The sequence below is a fragment of the Oncorhynchus masou genome, chromosome 21 (assembly GCF_036934945.1).
Source record: "Oncorhynchus masou masou isolate Uvic2021 chromosome 21, UVic_Omas_1.1, whole genome shotgun sequence".
In the NCBI taxonomy this organism is placed as follows: Eukaryota; Metazoa; Chordata; class Actinopteri; order Salmoniformes; family Salmonidae; genus Oncorhynchus; species Oncorhynchus masou.
The window spans coordinates 18541086-18555314 of NC_088232.1; the positions used below are offsets into that span (position 1 = coordinate 18541086).

The following is a 14229-nucleotide window of genomic DNA, read 5'->3' on the forward strand; positions in this document are numbered from 1 at the left end:
CAAAGACTTATAGATGACCTGGAGCCAGTGGGTTTGGTGACGAATATGAAGCGAGGGCCAGCCAATGAGAGCATACAGGTCGCAATAGTGGGTAGTATATGGGGCTTTGGTGACAAAACGGATGGCACTGTGATAGACTGCATCCAATTTGCTGAGTAGAGTATTGGAGGCTATTTTGTAAATGACATCTCCGAAATCAAGGATCAGAAGGATGGTCAGTTTTACAAGAGTATGTTTGGAAGCATGAGTAAAGGATGCTTTGCTGTGAAATAGGAAACCGATTCTAGATTTCATTTTGGATTGGAGATGCTTAATGTGAGTCTGGAAGGAGAGTTTACAGTCTAACCAGACACCTAGGCATTTGTAATTGTCCACATATTCTAAGTCAGAACAGTCCAGAGTAGTGATGCTGGACGGGTGGGCAGGTGCATGCATCGATCGGTTGAAGAGCATGCATTTAGTTTTACTTGCATTTAAGAGCAGTTGGAGGCCACGGAAGGAGAGTTGTATGGCATTGAAGCTCGTCTGGAGGTTTGGTAACACAGTGTCCAAAGAAGTGCCAGAAGTATACAGAATGGTGTCTTCTCCTTAGAGGTGGATCAGCGAATCACCAGCAGCAAGAGCGACATCGTTGAGGGCCCTCCGATTTGACACACTGAACTCTGTCTGAGAAGTAGTTGGTGAACCAGGCGAGGCAGTCATTTGAGAAACCAGGGCTGTTGAGTTTGCCGATAAGAATGTGGTGATTGACAGAGTCGAAAGCCTTGGCCAGGTCGATGAATACGGCTGCACAGTATTGTTGTAAATACAGTGACCTAATTACTGGCACGATTATAAGAGTTGAATACTCAAGTTGTCTGCAAAGCCTCGAGACACAATTGTGACTGACTATTCAATGACAAAGGCATCTAAAGAGCTCATAAAGTCATGGCAGAGGCTGTAAGAGTACTTGTTTTCTCAGCCTACACCAACTCCTTCACATAGACACAGTAGGCAGAATATCCAGACACTAGGAATGTAATTGGACGAGTATCACTCTCGATGCCCCCTGCTGTGCTATAAAGTTCAATTAAACCTCTCAACAAGTTTCAAGTTCCCAATGTATAGATACATTCATTATTACAATGAGGGTTCTGCCTCTGTATAAATGGCAGGCTTAGGGCTCTGCGTGGCTGTTAGCTTGATGGTAGCTGTAAAGGGTGACTGTTGTATTGAGAATGACTGGTGTTGTGATACTGAGAGAAAACAACTTCTTCTCCAGCCGGGCCTCTTGGTGCTGTTCTGTCAAAGCTTCCACAGCAGAGCTTCGAGCCACACTGCGTCCGACAGGAGAGCTCACACATGTAAATACACTGAACAAAGAAATTAACACAACATGAAACAATTTAAAAGATTTTGACTGAGTTACAGTGCAGATAAGGAAATCAGTCCATTTAAAGAAATTCATTAGGGCCCTAATTTATGGATTTCACATGACTGGAAATACAGATATGCATCTGTTGGTCACAGATACCTTTAAAAAAAAGGTAGGGGCGTGGATCAGAAAACCAGTCAATATTTAGTGTGACCACCATTTTCCTCATGCAGTGTGAAACATCTCCTTCACATAGAGTTGATCAGGCTGTTCATTATGACCTGTGGAATGTTGTCCCACTCTTTTTCAATGGCTGTGCAAAGTTGCTGGATATTGGCGGGAACTGGAACAGGCTGTCGAACACATTGATCCAGAGCATCCCAAACATGCTCAATGGGTGACATATCTGGTGAGTATGCAGTCCATGGATGAAGTGGGACATTTTCAGCTTCCGGGAATTGTGTACAGATCCTTGAAACATGGGGCTGTGCATTATTATAGTGATGGTGGTGGATGAATTGCATGACATTTGGCCTCAGGATCTCGTTACAGTATCTCTGTGTATTCAAATTACCATCAATAAAATGCAATTGTGTTTGGTGTCCGTAGCTTATGCCTGCCCTTACCATAACCCCACTGCCACCATGGGGCACTCTGCTCACAACGTTGACATCAGCAAACTGCTCGCCCACACAACACCATACATGCTGTCTGCCATCTGCCCAGTACAGTTAAAACCGGGATTCATCTGTGAAGAGCACAGTTCTCCAGCTTGCCAGTGGCCATCAAAGGTGAGCATTTGCCCACTGAAGTCAGTTATGATGCAGAACTGCAGTTCTGGTTAGCTGGTCTCAGACGATCCCGCAGGTGAAGAAGCCGGGTATGGAGGTCCTGGGATCAAATCTCTAGCCACTTTAATAATTAAAAATTAATCACTAGTCACTTTAAACAATGCCACTTTATATAATGTTTACATACCCTACATTACTCATCTCATATGTATATACTGTACTCTATATCATCTACTGCATCTTGCCTATGCCGCTCGGCCATCGCTCATCCATATATTTATATGTACATATTCTTATTCATTCCTTTACACTTGTGTGTATATAAGGTAGTTGTGAAATTGTTAGATGACTTAAATATTACTGCACGGTCGGAACTAGAAGCACAAGCATTTCGCTACACTCGCATTAACATCTGCTAACCATGTGTATGTGACCAATAAAATTTGATTTGATTTTGGCTGGCACGGCAACACGTGGTCTGCGGTTGTGAGGCTGGTTGGACGTACTGCCAAATTCTCTTAAACAACGTTGGAGGTGACTTTTGGTAAAGCAATTAACATTCAATTATCTGGCAGCAGCTCTGGTAGACATTCCTGCAGTCAGCATGCCAATTGCACATCTGTGACGGTGTGTTGTGTGACAAAACTGCACATTTTAGAGTGTCCTTTTATTGTCCCCAGCACAACATGCACCTGTGTAATGATCATGCTGTTTAATCAGCTTCTTGACATGCCAGATCTGTCAGGTGGATGGAATATCTTGGCAAAGGAACAATGCTCAATGTTCAAAATGTTGGCGAAATAAGATTTTTGTGTGTACAGAAACCTTCTGGGATCTTTTATTTCAGCTCATGAAACATGGGACCAACACTTTAAATGTTGCATTTATATTTTTGTTCAGTGTATCAGATACAAAGTTAACGGTAATAAACTTTGGTTGAAACCGTTGTGGCATGGATACCCTCTCCATGAAAGAGACCTTTGATTTGCTTGGCCACATCCATATAGGAAGCATTTGATGTGTGCTGTGGGAATGATCCTGCTCTCTGCCAGCTGCTAGATGTGTAAGTCGTGGACAGCCAACACACCATCTAGGCACCTGACCCTCCCCAGCAGCCGGTGCATGTTTACCTGTTTTGGAACAGTCTGCAGGAGGATGGGGGCTGACTCCTTCAGGTACAGAGCAATATGGCCAACATGATGACGCAGAGTATGGGGTCGAGGTAGAGCCGCCAGCCAGGCCCAGCGAGGTGCACTGTAGTCTGGGTACTACTACCAAGCATGGTGACCAGCGTAGCATTGACATGTTGTTGGTGGTTAATGTAGTCATGGCTGTTGTAGCCTGGGTTGACACAGGTATCTCCAGCATGACAAGGCCTCGACATGTAGGTGAAGATGAGAGCGTTGATCACAATGATGACAGAGCCGAGGGCATAACTTAGGCTGTGGAGGAAAACACCCTACATGTTGAGCTGTGAATTGGAGTCATGATGGCTCTCATTCAACTCCTCCAGGGAGATTTCCTTCCTGTGGACCTCAAGGTTGTCCTTATTGGGGATGTCTGTATGGAAAATAAAAAAAGACCTGATTTGTGCTTTCATTCTACTCCTTGTAATCTGTGCCATATATTTGGCATATGACATGGAGTACAAGTAGTGGAATGTTAGCACAAACAGGTATCCAGACTAAACGTAAGAATCCTGAATGATGAGTATAATACAGGCCTTGTATAAATACCCTTCTATATTTTAAAATTCATATACAGTGCCTTCGGAAAGTATTCAGACCCCTTGACTTTTTCCACATTTTGTTACGTTACAGCCTTATTCTAAAATGGATTAAATAAATAAACAATCCTCAGAAATCTACACACAGTTTGCAAATGTATTAAAAAAATGACCTTATTTTTCTTAAGTATTCAGACCCTTTGCTATAAGACTCGAAATTGAGCCCAGGTGCATCCTGTTTCCATTGATCATCCTTGAGATGTTTCTACAACTTGATTGGAGTCCACCTGTGGTAAATTCAATTGATTGGACATGATTTGGAAAGGCACGCACCTGTCTATATAAGGTCGCACAGTTGACAGTGCATGTCAGAGCAAAAACCAAGCCATGGGGTCGAAAGAATTGTCCGTAGACCGTCGAGACAGGATTGTGTCGAGCCACAGATCTGGGGAAGGGTACCAAAAAAATTCTGCAGGATTGAAGGTCCCTGAGAACACAGTGGCCTCCCATCATTCTTAAATGGAAGAAGTTTGTAACCACCAAGACTCTTCCAACCGGCCAAACTGCCAACCGGCCAAACTGAGCAATTGGGGGAGAAGGGCCTTGGTAAGGGAGGTGACCAAGAACCCAATGGTCACTCTGACAGAGCTCTAGAGTTCATCTGTGGAGATGGTTGTCCTTCTGGAAGGTTCTCCCATCTCTGCAGCACTCGACCAATCAGGCCTTTATGGTAGAGTGGCCAGACGGAAGCCAGTCCTCAGTAAAAGGCACATGGACAGCCCGCTTGGAGTTTTCCAAAAGGCACCTGAAGACTCTCAGACCATGAGAATCAAGATTCTCTGGTCTGATGAAACCAAGATTGAACTCTTTGGTGGCCTGAATGTCAAGAGTCACGTCAGGAGGACGTGGCACCATCCCTACGGTGAAGCATGGTGGTGGCAGCATCATGCTGTGGGGTTGTTTTCAACGGCAGGGACCGGAAGATAGTCAAGATCAAAACAAAGTACAGAGAGCTCCTTGATGAAAACCTGATCCAGAGCTCTCAGGACCTCAGTCTGGGGCGAAGGTTCACCTTCCGACAGGACAACGACCCTAAGCACACAGCCAAGACAATGCAGGAGTGGCTTCGGGACAAGTCTCTGAATGGAATGTCCTTGAGAGGCCCAGCCAGAGCCTGGACTTAAAACTGATTGAACATCTCTGGAGAGACCTGAAAATAGCTGTGCAGAAAACTCTCCCCACCCAACCTGACAGAGCTTGAGAGGATCTACAGAGAAGAATGGGAGAAACTCCCCAAACTTTATGAAGCCTCGTTATTGTGTTACTATTTCTTACTTTAGTTTATTCCATTTTTTATGTATTTTTTTAGGAAATATTTTCTTACTTTTAAAAAATGCACTCATGGAATTAACAAACTTCACAAATATGAGAGAGTATTAGGGAGAAAATCCTTTGAAGATAAGACCAGTAGACCTATGCTGTTTGATTGCATTCTGAAGACAAGGAATCTCAGAGCAGGTCCTGGAGGAGATCATGGTCTGTCTGTTGAATTTACCTCTCTTAATAATTACAGGCTATGATCATTAACACAAAGTTTAGTTTAAGGAAATGAATTTACCACTGTTTAAGCAGTTTGAAATATAGCTGACAACAAAGAACAAAATCCTGCAAATATATATATATTTTTATGAACATATGGTAATAGTTGGAGGGGAAATGGGGGTAGGCCTTCGGAAACTACTCAGACCCCTAGACTTTTTCCACATTTTGTTACATTGCAGCCTTATTCTAAAATTAATTAAATTGTTTTTTTCCTCCTCATCAATCTACACACAATACCCCATAATGACAAAGCAAAAACAGGTTTGCTAACTGAAATATAACCTTTACATAAGTATTCACACCCTTTACTCAGTACTTTGTTGCAGCACCTTTGGCACCTTAAGTCTTCTTGGGTATGACGCTACAAGCTTGGCACACCTGCATTTGGGAAGGAGGTAGTCAATATGCGGGGGTTGAGGTTAGTTGAGGTAATATGTACTACATGTAGGTAGAGGTAAAGTGACTATGCATGGATAATAAAAAGGGAGTAGCAGCAGCGTAAAAAAGACTGGGCTTTTGAAGAGTGCCTGTGTTGAACACGACAACCTCACCATTACCCACAGCACAAACACCCTTCAACACAGTGTCCCCACCTTCCATGCTCTCCCTCTATCCCTCTGTGGACATCGATGCACATATACTGTATGTCACACACCACATAGCTATATTTTTATGTACATTTTTCAGGGAACTTGATCATTTGTGTGTAGAAGTGGGACTCTGTATCTATGTATCTGGTGTTGGAGAGTAATCTGTCTATCCCCAGGTTTCACTCCTCTAATCCTGGCTGCAACATTGGGTTTTTCTTTATTTTTACTATTTTCTACATTGTAGAATAATAGTGAAGACATCAAAACTATGAAATAACACATATGGAATCATGTTGTAACCAAAAAAGTGTTAAAAGTAGCCACCCTTTGCCTTGATGACCACTTTGCAAACTCTTGGCATTTTCTCAACCAGCTTCACCTGGAATGCTTTTCCAACAGTCTTGAAGGAGTTCCCACATATGCTGAGCACTTGTTGGCTGCTTTTCCTTTAATATGCGGTCCAACTCATCCCAAACCATCTCAATTGTGTTGAGGGCGGGTGATTGTGGAGGCCAGGTCATCTGATGCAGCACTCCATCACTCTCCTTCTTGGTCAAATAGCCCTTAGACATCCTGGAGGTGTGTTGGGTCATCTTGTTGAAAAACAAATTATAGTCCATGACCAATTGAGTGACTCTTATTTTGAAATCTGAAATCGCGGGACTTTTATTTTAGTATGACAAATTGAGGGACTATTGTTTTGAAATTGGAAATGGCATCACTTTTATTTTGGCATGACAAATTGGGGGACTCTTATTTTAAAGTGTGTTGGATCCAGCTCATAGTTATATCCTCCTGGATGCTGGATGTAACTGAGCTGGATGCTGTATGTACTGTAACTCTGAGCCCGATGCTGGCTGTAACTCTGAGCCAGCTACTGGACAGTTGGTAGAGCTGGGTGCTAGCAATGCCAGGGTTGTGGGTTTGATTCCCATGGGGAACCAGTATGAGGGGTGGCAGGTAGCCTAGTGGTAAGAGCGTTGAGCCAGTAACCGAAAGGTTGCTGGATCGAATCCCTGAGCCGACCAGGTAAAAATCTGTTGTTGTGCCCTTGAACAACGCAGTTATCCTACTGTTCCCTGGTAGGCAGTCATTGTAAATTAGAATTTGTTCTTGACTGACTTGCCTAGTTGAAAAAGTATGCACTCACTAAGTCTGCCAAAATGTAAATGGTTGTAACTCTGAGCTGGATGCTACACTGGATGTACAGTAGCATTCCCATCAGTGTTACAACTCCTAACCTAGTGTAAATGGGCCAAGTTGTATCAGATTGTCATTTTTTATTGACATTTATTTTCATTTCATCACCACAAGGTGGTGGCAAAAGGCAACCCTTTTCACAGTATGGAAACAGTGACAGTTTATATTCAGAGAGTTTGAGCTGAGTGTTTTGCATAGGCCTAATATAAAACAAATATCATAGTCTAATCTTGATGCTGATTAATCATTCCATGAGTCTTAGGCCTGACATATGTGGCATAAGGGAGTGGCATATCAAGTTAAGGTTCTGGTTTCATGGCAGACATTTTCTTTCTACAGATATACTGGAAATGTTTGTGTTCAGTGGTATAGTGGTACAAAAAATTAGTAGGTAAACCCTGAATACCCGTCATTGTGAGAAAAGAAATCACGCTTCCTATACTTATAATGCATTTTTCTGCAAAAGGTGGGTAAACTTTTGGGCCACAAAATTAACTATCCACTACACCATTGTATGTGATGCTGTTGCTGTTCTCTGTTCCTCTATATTTCATTAAGAAAAAATCTAAATGCTCAATAATTTTGTTCGATCGGCTGGCAGACCCTCAACCCTGGTCTTGTAAGAAGGAGGACCTTGATTTCAGCTGTCAGTATCTGACCAATAAGAGGGCAGGAAGGATGGCCTCTCTGTCATGGATAGCAAAATGGACCAATCAGATTTTAAAACTCCACATAGCAACCCCAATCACAGCCACAGGAGGACTTGGTCGTGAAGGTAGTAGTGGTTACCCGCCCCCCACGCTATCGTGTAGACACATTTTTGTCTTGCTTGGCAAGTTAACCAGACGTTTCCCTCAATGCTCAACACCACATTACAATCAGATATAGCTAGCTGACGTTACATGTGATTCTGTAATTTCAAACTATCTTAGCTATGTTGATGGATTGCTAAGCAAGTGTATATTTTGGGCACATTTGGAATACAATGCCATCTTCGATGGAAGGATCTTCTAGAGAAGGTGACCTGTTTACTGTGAAACATGAGCTGAAAAATGGTAAGTTGGCTAGCTAGCTAATAGTGATTAGCTAACGAATCGGTTAGCTAACTTAGTCTGCAAGTGCATCCGGTCAAGTCCAAAAAAGGCAGGGAAAAGTGCTTGCTAACCTAGCTATCCAAGCTAACTTGACCGTCGTCACGCAGGGTGGGTATAATTTGTGGAACGTTCCAATGGGAATCTGTTCCAACTTCGTAAATGACAAGGTTGGTAACAAACAACGCATACAAAGTTGTATAGCGGCAGAATAAGATACAGGGTAGGGAGTGGGCTATTTCATTGGTTTTCACTCACCACGCTTATTTCGATAAATGTCTGTCCTCACTCTGGTAGCCTATGGATAAACATTAAGAATAATAAGCTACGTGGTGAGTTGATGCCTATTCGGCAGCTAGTTAGCTAGGTGAATTGATCATGTTACTTTGTGTGCGTTGATTGTTGGCAATCTTGTAACGTTACTTTACGACGTTTTTGTTACAGATTCCTGTTGGAACGTGACACAAATTATACCCACCATCGTCATGCATGCTTTTTGGCGGCTATTTAAAATGGCTCAGGTTTTTTAACGGTGATATTCGTTGTCATTCAAACAAATTGACAACAAATAAGTTGGAGAACATCAAACACTCTAACGTTAGCGAACGTTTGAAGTATAACACCGAAGAGCGCTTGACAGGATGGCTAATGGCTAGCTGTTTGTGTCACACGTTATAAAAGCCTGTTTTCCCATTTGTGGTGGCTTGTATAAGTTACAGCAGTAGGTAATATTCCCATCCGCATCGTGTGTGTTAAACTGCATTGTGGGTGTTAAATCATAGTGGTTATTTTGTGCTGCAGTCAGACATTAGCTATGCCATGGCTTTCAGGCTCAAGAACCTTGAGTGATAACTGTCAGCGTCAAGTTTCAGTTGAACACTGCACTGTGTATTACAAGTTTGTATTGTCCCACCCCATCAATCATTTTTGGAGGATGTTGCAATGTAGCCCAATCATTCATTGCAAGTGCAATTTCCTCTTTTTTTCTGTACTAAGAATTTGCGATCTTTATTTACTTCAAATGTTGACCAATTATGTTGACCTTCCCATTTTTCCTCTAGAAGGGAGGGTGGGCCCCATAAAGTACCACAGTATGAGTCATAATACCATAAAACATAGCAATTAAACACGGAAATGATTCCAATCGTTTACCACCTAATTCATTCAAAGATTTGTGTAACTAACTCAAGATAGACCAGAGTCTGTCGTTTCCAATGGGAGCAAATTTATCATTGTGGGCAGAACAAGCAACTAGATTGGCAGAGCCAAGCACGAGCTAGTGAGATCCTATCGGCACATTCTAGCATGTACAGTGCATTTGGATAGTATTCACACTCCTTTTTTTCAACATTTTATGTTACTGCCTTATTCTAAAATCAATTAAATTAATGTTTTTTTTAATCTACGCACAATACCCCACAATGACAAAGCGGAAACAGGTTTTCAGACATGTTGAATGCCAAGAGTCACGTCTGGAGGAAACCTGGCACCATCCCTACGGCGAAGCGTGGTGGCAGCATTATGCTGTGGGGATCTTTTTCAATGGCAGGGACTGGGAGGACCAGTCACCGGTTGAGGGAAAGATGACCAGAGCAAAGTACAGAGATCCTTGATGTAAACCTGCTCCAGAGCGCTAAGGACCTCGGACTGGGGCGATGGTTCACCTTCCAACAGGACAATGACCCTAAGCACACAGCCAAGACAATGCAGGAGTGGCTTCGGGACAAGTCTCTGAATGTCCTTCAGTGGCTCAGCCAGAGCCTGGACTTGAACCCGATTGAACATCTCTGGATGACCTGAATTTAGCTCTGCACTGATGCTCTCTATCCAACCTGACAGAGTTTGAGAGAATCTGCAGAGAATAATGGGAGAAACTCCCCAAATGCAGGTGTGCCAACCTTGTAGGGTGATACCCCCCAAAAAAGACTGAGGCTGTAATCGCTGCCAATGGTGTTTCAACAAAGTACAGGGTCTGAATACTTATGTAAATGTTGTATTTCAGTTTTTGATTTGTTATAAATTTGCAAACATTTCTAAAAAACCTTTTAGAAATATGGGGTATTATGTGTAGATTGATGAGTGGGAAAAAAGCTATTTAATCCATTTTAGATTAAGGCTGTAACATAACAAAAGGTGGAGAAAGTCCAGGGGTCTGAATACCTTCCGAATGCACTGTATCTGAGCAGTTCCTTAGCAGAGTAGCAGCCCATACTGTATGAGAGTGAAGACATGGGCTTCTTTAGCCTCCCTCGCGTGTATCTTTTCTGTCTCTGTTTCTCTGTCCCTGTCTCTCTCCCTCACTCCATCTCCCCCTCCGCCCATCCACAATGCACAAGACAAAAAATTATGGCTACGAATGTATCTGTATATAAAGTGAAGTGATATATTCCACGCTGTGCCTTAATACACTGCTCAAAAAAATAAAGGGAACACTTAAACAACACAATGTAACTCCAAGTCAATCACACTTCTGTGAAATCAAACTGTCCACTTCGGAAGCAACACCGATTGACAATAAATTTCACATGCTGTTGTGCAAATGGAATAGACAACAGGTGGAAATTATAGGCATTTAGCAAGACACCCCCAATAAATGAGTGGTTCTGCAGGTAGGGACAACTGACCACTTCTCAGTTCCTATGCTTCCTGGCTGATGTTTTGGTCACTTTTGAATGCTGGCGGTGCTTTCACTCTAATGGTAGCATGAGACGGAGTCTACAACCCACACAAGTGGCTCAGGTAGTGCAGCTCATCCAGGATGGCACATCAATGCGAGCTGTGGCAAGAAGGTTTGCTGTGTCTGTCAGCGTAGTGTCCAGAGCATGGAGGCGCTACCAGGAGACAGGCCAGTACATCAGGACACGTGGAGGAGGCCGTAGGAGGGCAACAACCCAGCAGCAGGACCGCTACCTCCGCCTTTGTGCAATGAGGAGCAGGAGGAGCACTGCCAGAGCCCTGCAAAATGACCTCCAGCAGGCCACAAATGTGCATGTGTCTGCTCAAACGGTCAGAAACAGACTCCATTAGGGTGGAATGAGGGCCCGACGTCCTGCACGGTGTTGGGCTGTAAGCACAACCCCCACCTGTGGACATTTGGCATTTGCCAGAGAACACCAAGATTGGCAAATTCGCCACTGGCGCCCTGTGCTCTTCACAGATGAGAGCAGGTTCACACTGGAGATCCCTCAGGAGACGATCTGCCACCTCATCAGGAGCATACCACTTTAATTTTGAGTGTGACTCCAAATCCAGACCTCCATGGGTTGATAAATTTGATTTCCATTGATACTTTTTGTGTGAGTTTGTCAGCACATTCAACTATGTAAAGAAAAAAGTATTTAATAAGAATATTTAATTCATTCAGATCTAGGATGTGTTATTTTAGTGTTCCCTTTATTTTTTTGAGCAGTGTATAATATGCCCCTGTTCTTGATTAGAAGACAGTTTGGTTGATTCTGATGCCATAGCCAGCTGGAAAACACAGAAACTAGTTGTCATGCAGGAAGCCAGGCAGTGGTGTAAAGTACTTGTTTAAAAATTATTTAAAGTACTACTTAAGTGTTTTTTGGGGGGGGGTTATCTGTACTAGATTTACTATTTATATTTTTGACAACTTTTACTTTACTAGATTCCTAAAGAAAATACATTTTCGCTGACACCCAAAAGTACTCGTTACATTTTGAATGCTGAGCAGGACAGGAAAATTGTCTAATTCACACACCTATCAAGAGAACATCCCTGGTCATCCCTACAGCCTCTGATCTGGCAGACTCACTAAACAGTGTGAGTGTTGGAGCGTGCCACTGGCTATCCGTAAATATAAAAAACAAGAACATGGAGCCGTCTGGTTTGCTTAGTATAAGGAATTTGAAGTAATTTATATTATAGTATATTTTAGCAATTGCAATTACTTTTGATACTTAAAAAAATACTTATAGCCTTTTACTCAGCGACTTTTACTTAATTCATTTTCTATTAAATTAAGGTATCATTACTTTTATTTAAGTTTGACAATTGGGTACTTTTTACACCACTGAGGCCAGGAATAATAAATAGTGGGTCTTTAAAAACAGGGGTCATGAAGAGAGAGAAATAAATTGGATGGCTGAAAATAGTCTGGTTTTCGCTCAAGGCTCTGTCTGTTCTGCTTTAGATAGGAGGGACTGCTGTAGTGCAGGCTATTTATTATCCTATTTTGTTACAATGTGCCCTGTCCTTGTATGTTGTTTTTAAACGTTAGGTTCTAATGGGTGAAGTTGCATAACGTTTGCTCTCTTCTCACTCGGTGCATTTCCATGTAAAAAAAAAGCCCCATGAGTACTGTTATTCGGAGCACATCAAATTTGGTATAAAATGAAGGCAAAAAGTCTATATTCTTGTAAACTTAAGACATATATGGGTGATTCCACGCCAGTGAGAGCAGAAAATATTTTTTGGTGTCTCTGATTTTTCTGTCAATTCTCTCACAGAAATATAACTGAGGATGGACATGCATTTTTACATTTATATCACAAACCGTATATGTTTTTATTGTTATAAAAGTGGCCATTTTAGACCCTTTGTAGACCTATACACGCCGCCTCTAAGACCTTGCACCTCTCTGATTGAGGGGTTGGGTTAAATGCGGAAGACTTGTCAGTTGAATGCATTCAGTTGTGCAACTGACTAGGTGTCCCCCTTTCCCTTATGATCCATGAACCGTTCATGTCATTACAGGCCTACTCCTTATAGTGTGCTCTAACTTGGAGTATGTTTAGGTTCTGAAATTCACATTTATTCTACTATCTCAACTACCCTTTTTGATTTAGTTCATTTTTTTGACATATTTTTTTGAAACAATATACTCTTTAAACATCAGATTTCCAGAGTGGACTCTGGTTCTTTTAATAATATGACCGACCCATTTTATACATAAACATTGACGGGTCAACTCATTATTAGCCAATCATATTTCTCCTTTTAGGATTGCATATTCATCAAATCACCAGCAGAGGGAGTTCCCTTTGAATCCATTTACCATTCACTGTGCTGGTGGTCACAACATTTATCAGAACTTCAGAATTACTGGAGTCCACTGGAAATGTTATGTACTTGTAGATTATATTGTTCCAAACGATGTCTTAAACTGAACAAAATCAAAGGGTAGTTTTGAGATTCCATGTTTTTTTAATATATTTTTTTAAATAAATTAATGTGAAAATGATATGGACAGTACCAGTCAAGTTTGGACACCTACTCATTCAAGGGTTTTTCTTTATTTTCACTACTTTCTACATTGTAGATTAATAGTGAAGACGTCAAAACTATGAAATAACATACATGGAATCATGTAGTAACCAAGAAAGAGTTAAATCAAAATATATTTTTGAGACTCTTCAAAGTAGAATACTTTTTAGGTTACTATATGATTCCATATGTGTTATTTCATCGATTTTGATGTCTTCACTATTATTCTACAATGTAGAAAATAGTACAAATAAAGAAAAACCTGGAATGAGGTAGGTGTGTCCAAACCTATGACTGGAGCTGTATATCGAGTCACAATTCTCTCTCTCTCGGAGATCTACGGGACAGTGACTTCCTTTGACTTCATGCTATAGTTTCTGCTCTGACATGCACTGTCAACTGTGTTGCCATTCTATAGACCGATGGCTTTCTTTCTAAGTCATGACCAAACAATTGAATTGGCCACATTCTAGGTGGACTCCATTCAAGTTCTAGTGACATCTCAAGAATATCCGATCGAAGGAATTTGGATTAATCTGAGCTCATTTTGTAGTGTAATGGCAAAGGGGCGTGAATATTTGTGAATTAAATGTTTCTGTATTTCATTTTCAATACATTTGCAAACATTTCTAAACACGTTTTCACTTTT

At 41.7% G+C, this 14229-nt stretch overlaps 1 protein-coding gene and 1 pseudogene across 3 annotated transcripts in view; one reads left to right on the top strand and one right to left on the bottom strand.

Moving 5' to 3' along the window:
* Positions 1–3061: 3061 nt before the first annotated feature.
* On the bottom strand, positions 3062–4786 carry LOC135507457 (proton-coupled zinc antiporter SLC30A1-like; annotated as a pseudogene).
* A 3296-nt stretch (positions 4787–8082) lies between these two features.
* rps6ka5 (ribosomal protein S6 kinase, polypeptide 5) overlaps positions 8083–14229 on the top strand; it is a 41903-nt gene continuing 35756 nt past the window's right edge. For all 3 annotated transcript variants that reach the window (XM_064927704.1, XM_064927705.1, XM_064927706.1), the window contains exon 1: positions 8083–8318. In XM_064927704.1, coding sequence (XP_064783776.1) covers positions 8249–8318 — 70 coding nt within the window. In that variant the 5' untranslated portion in view covers positions 8083–8248. The remainder of the gene's footprint in view (positions 8319–14229) is intronic.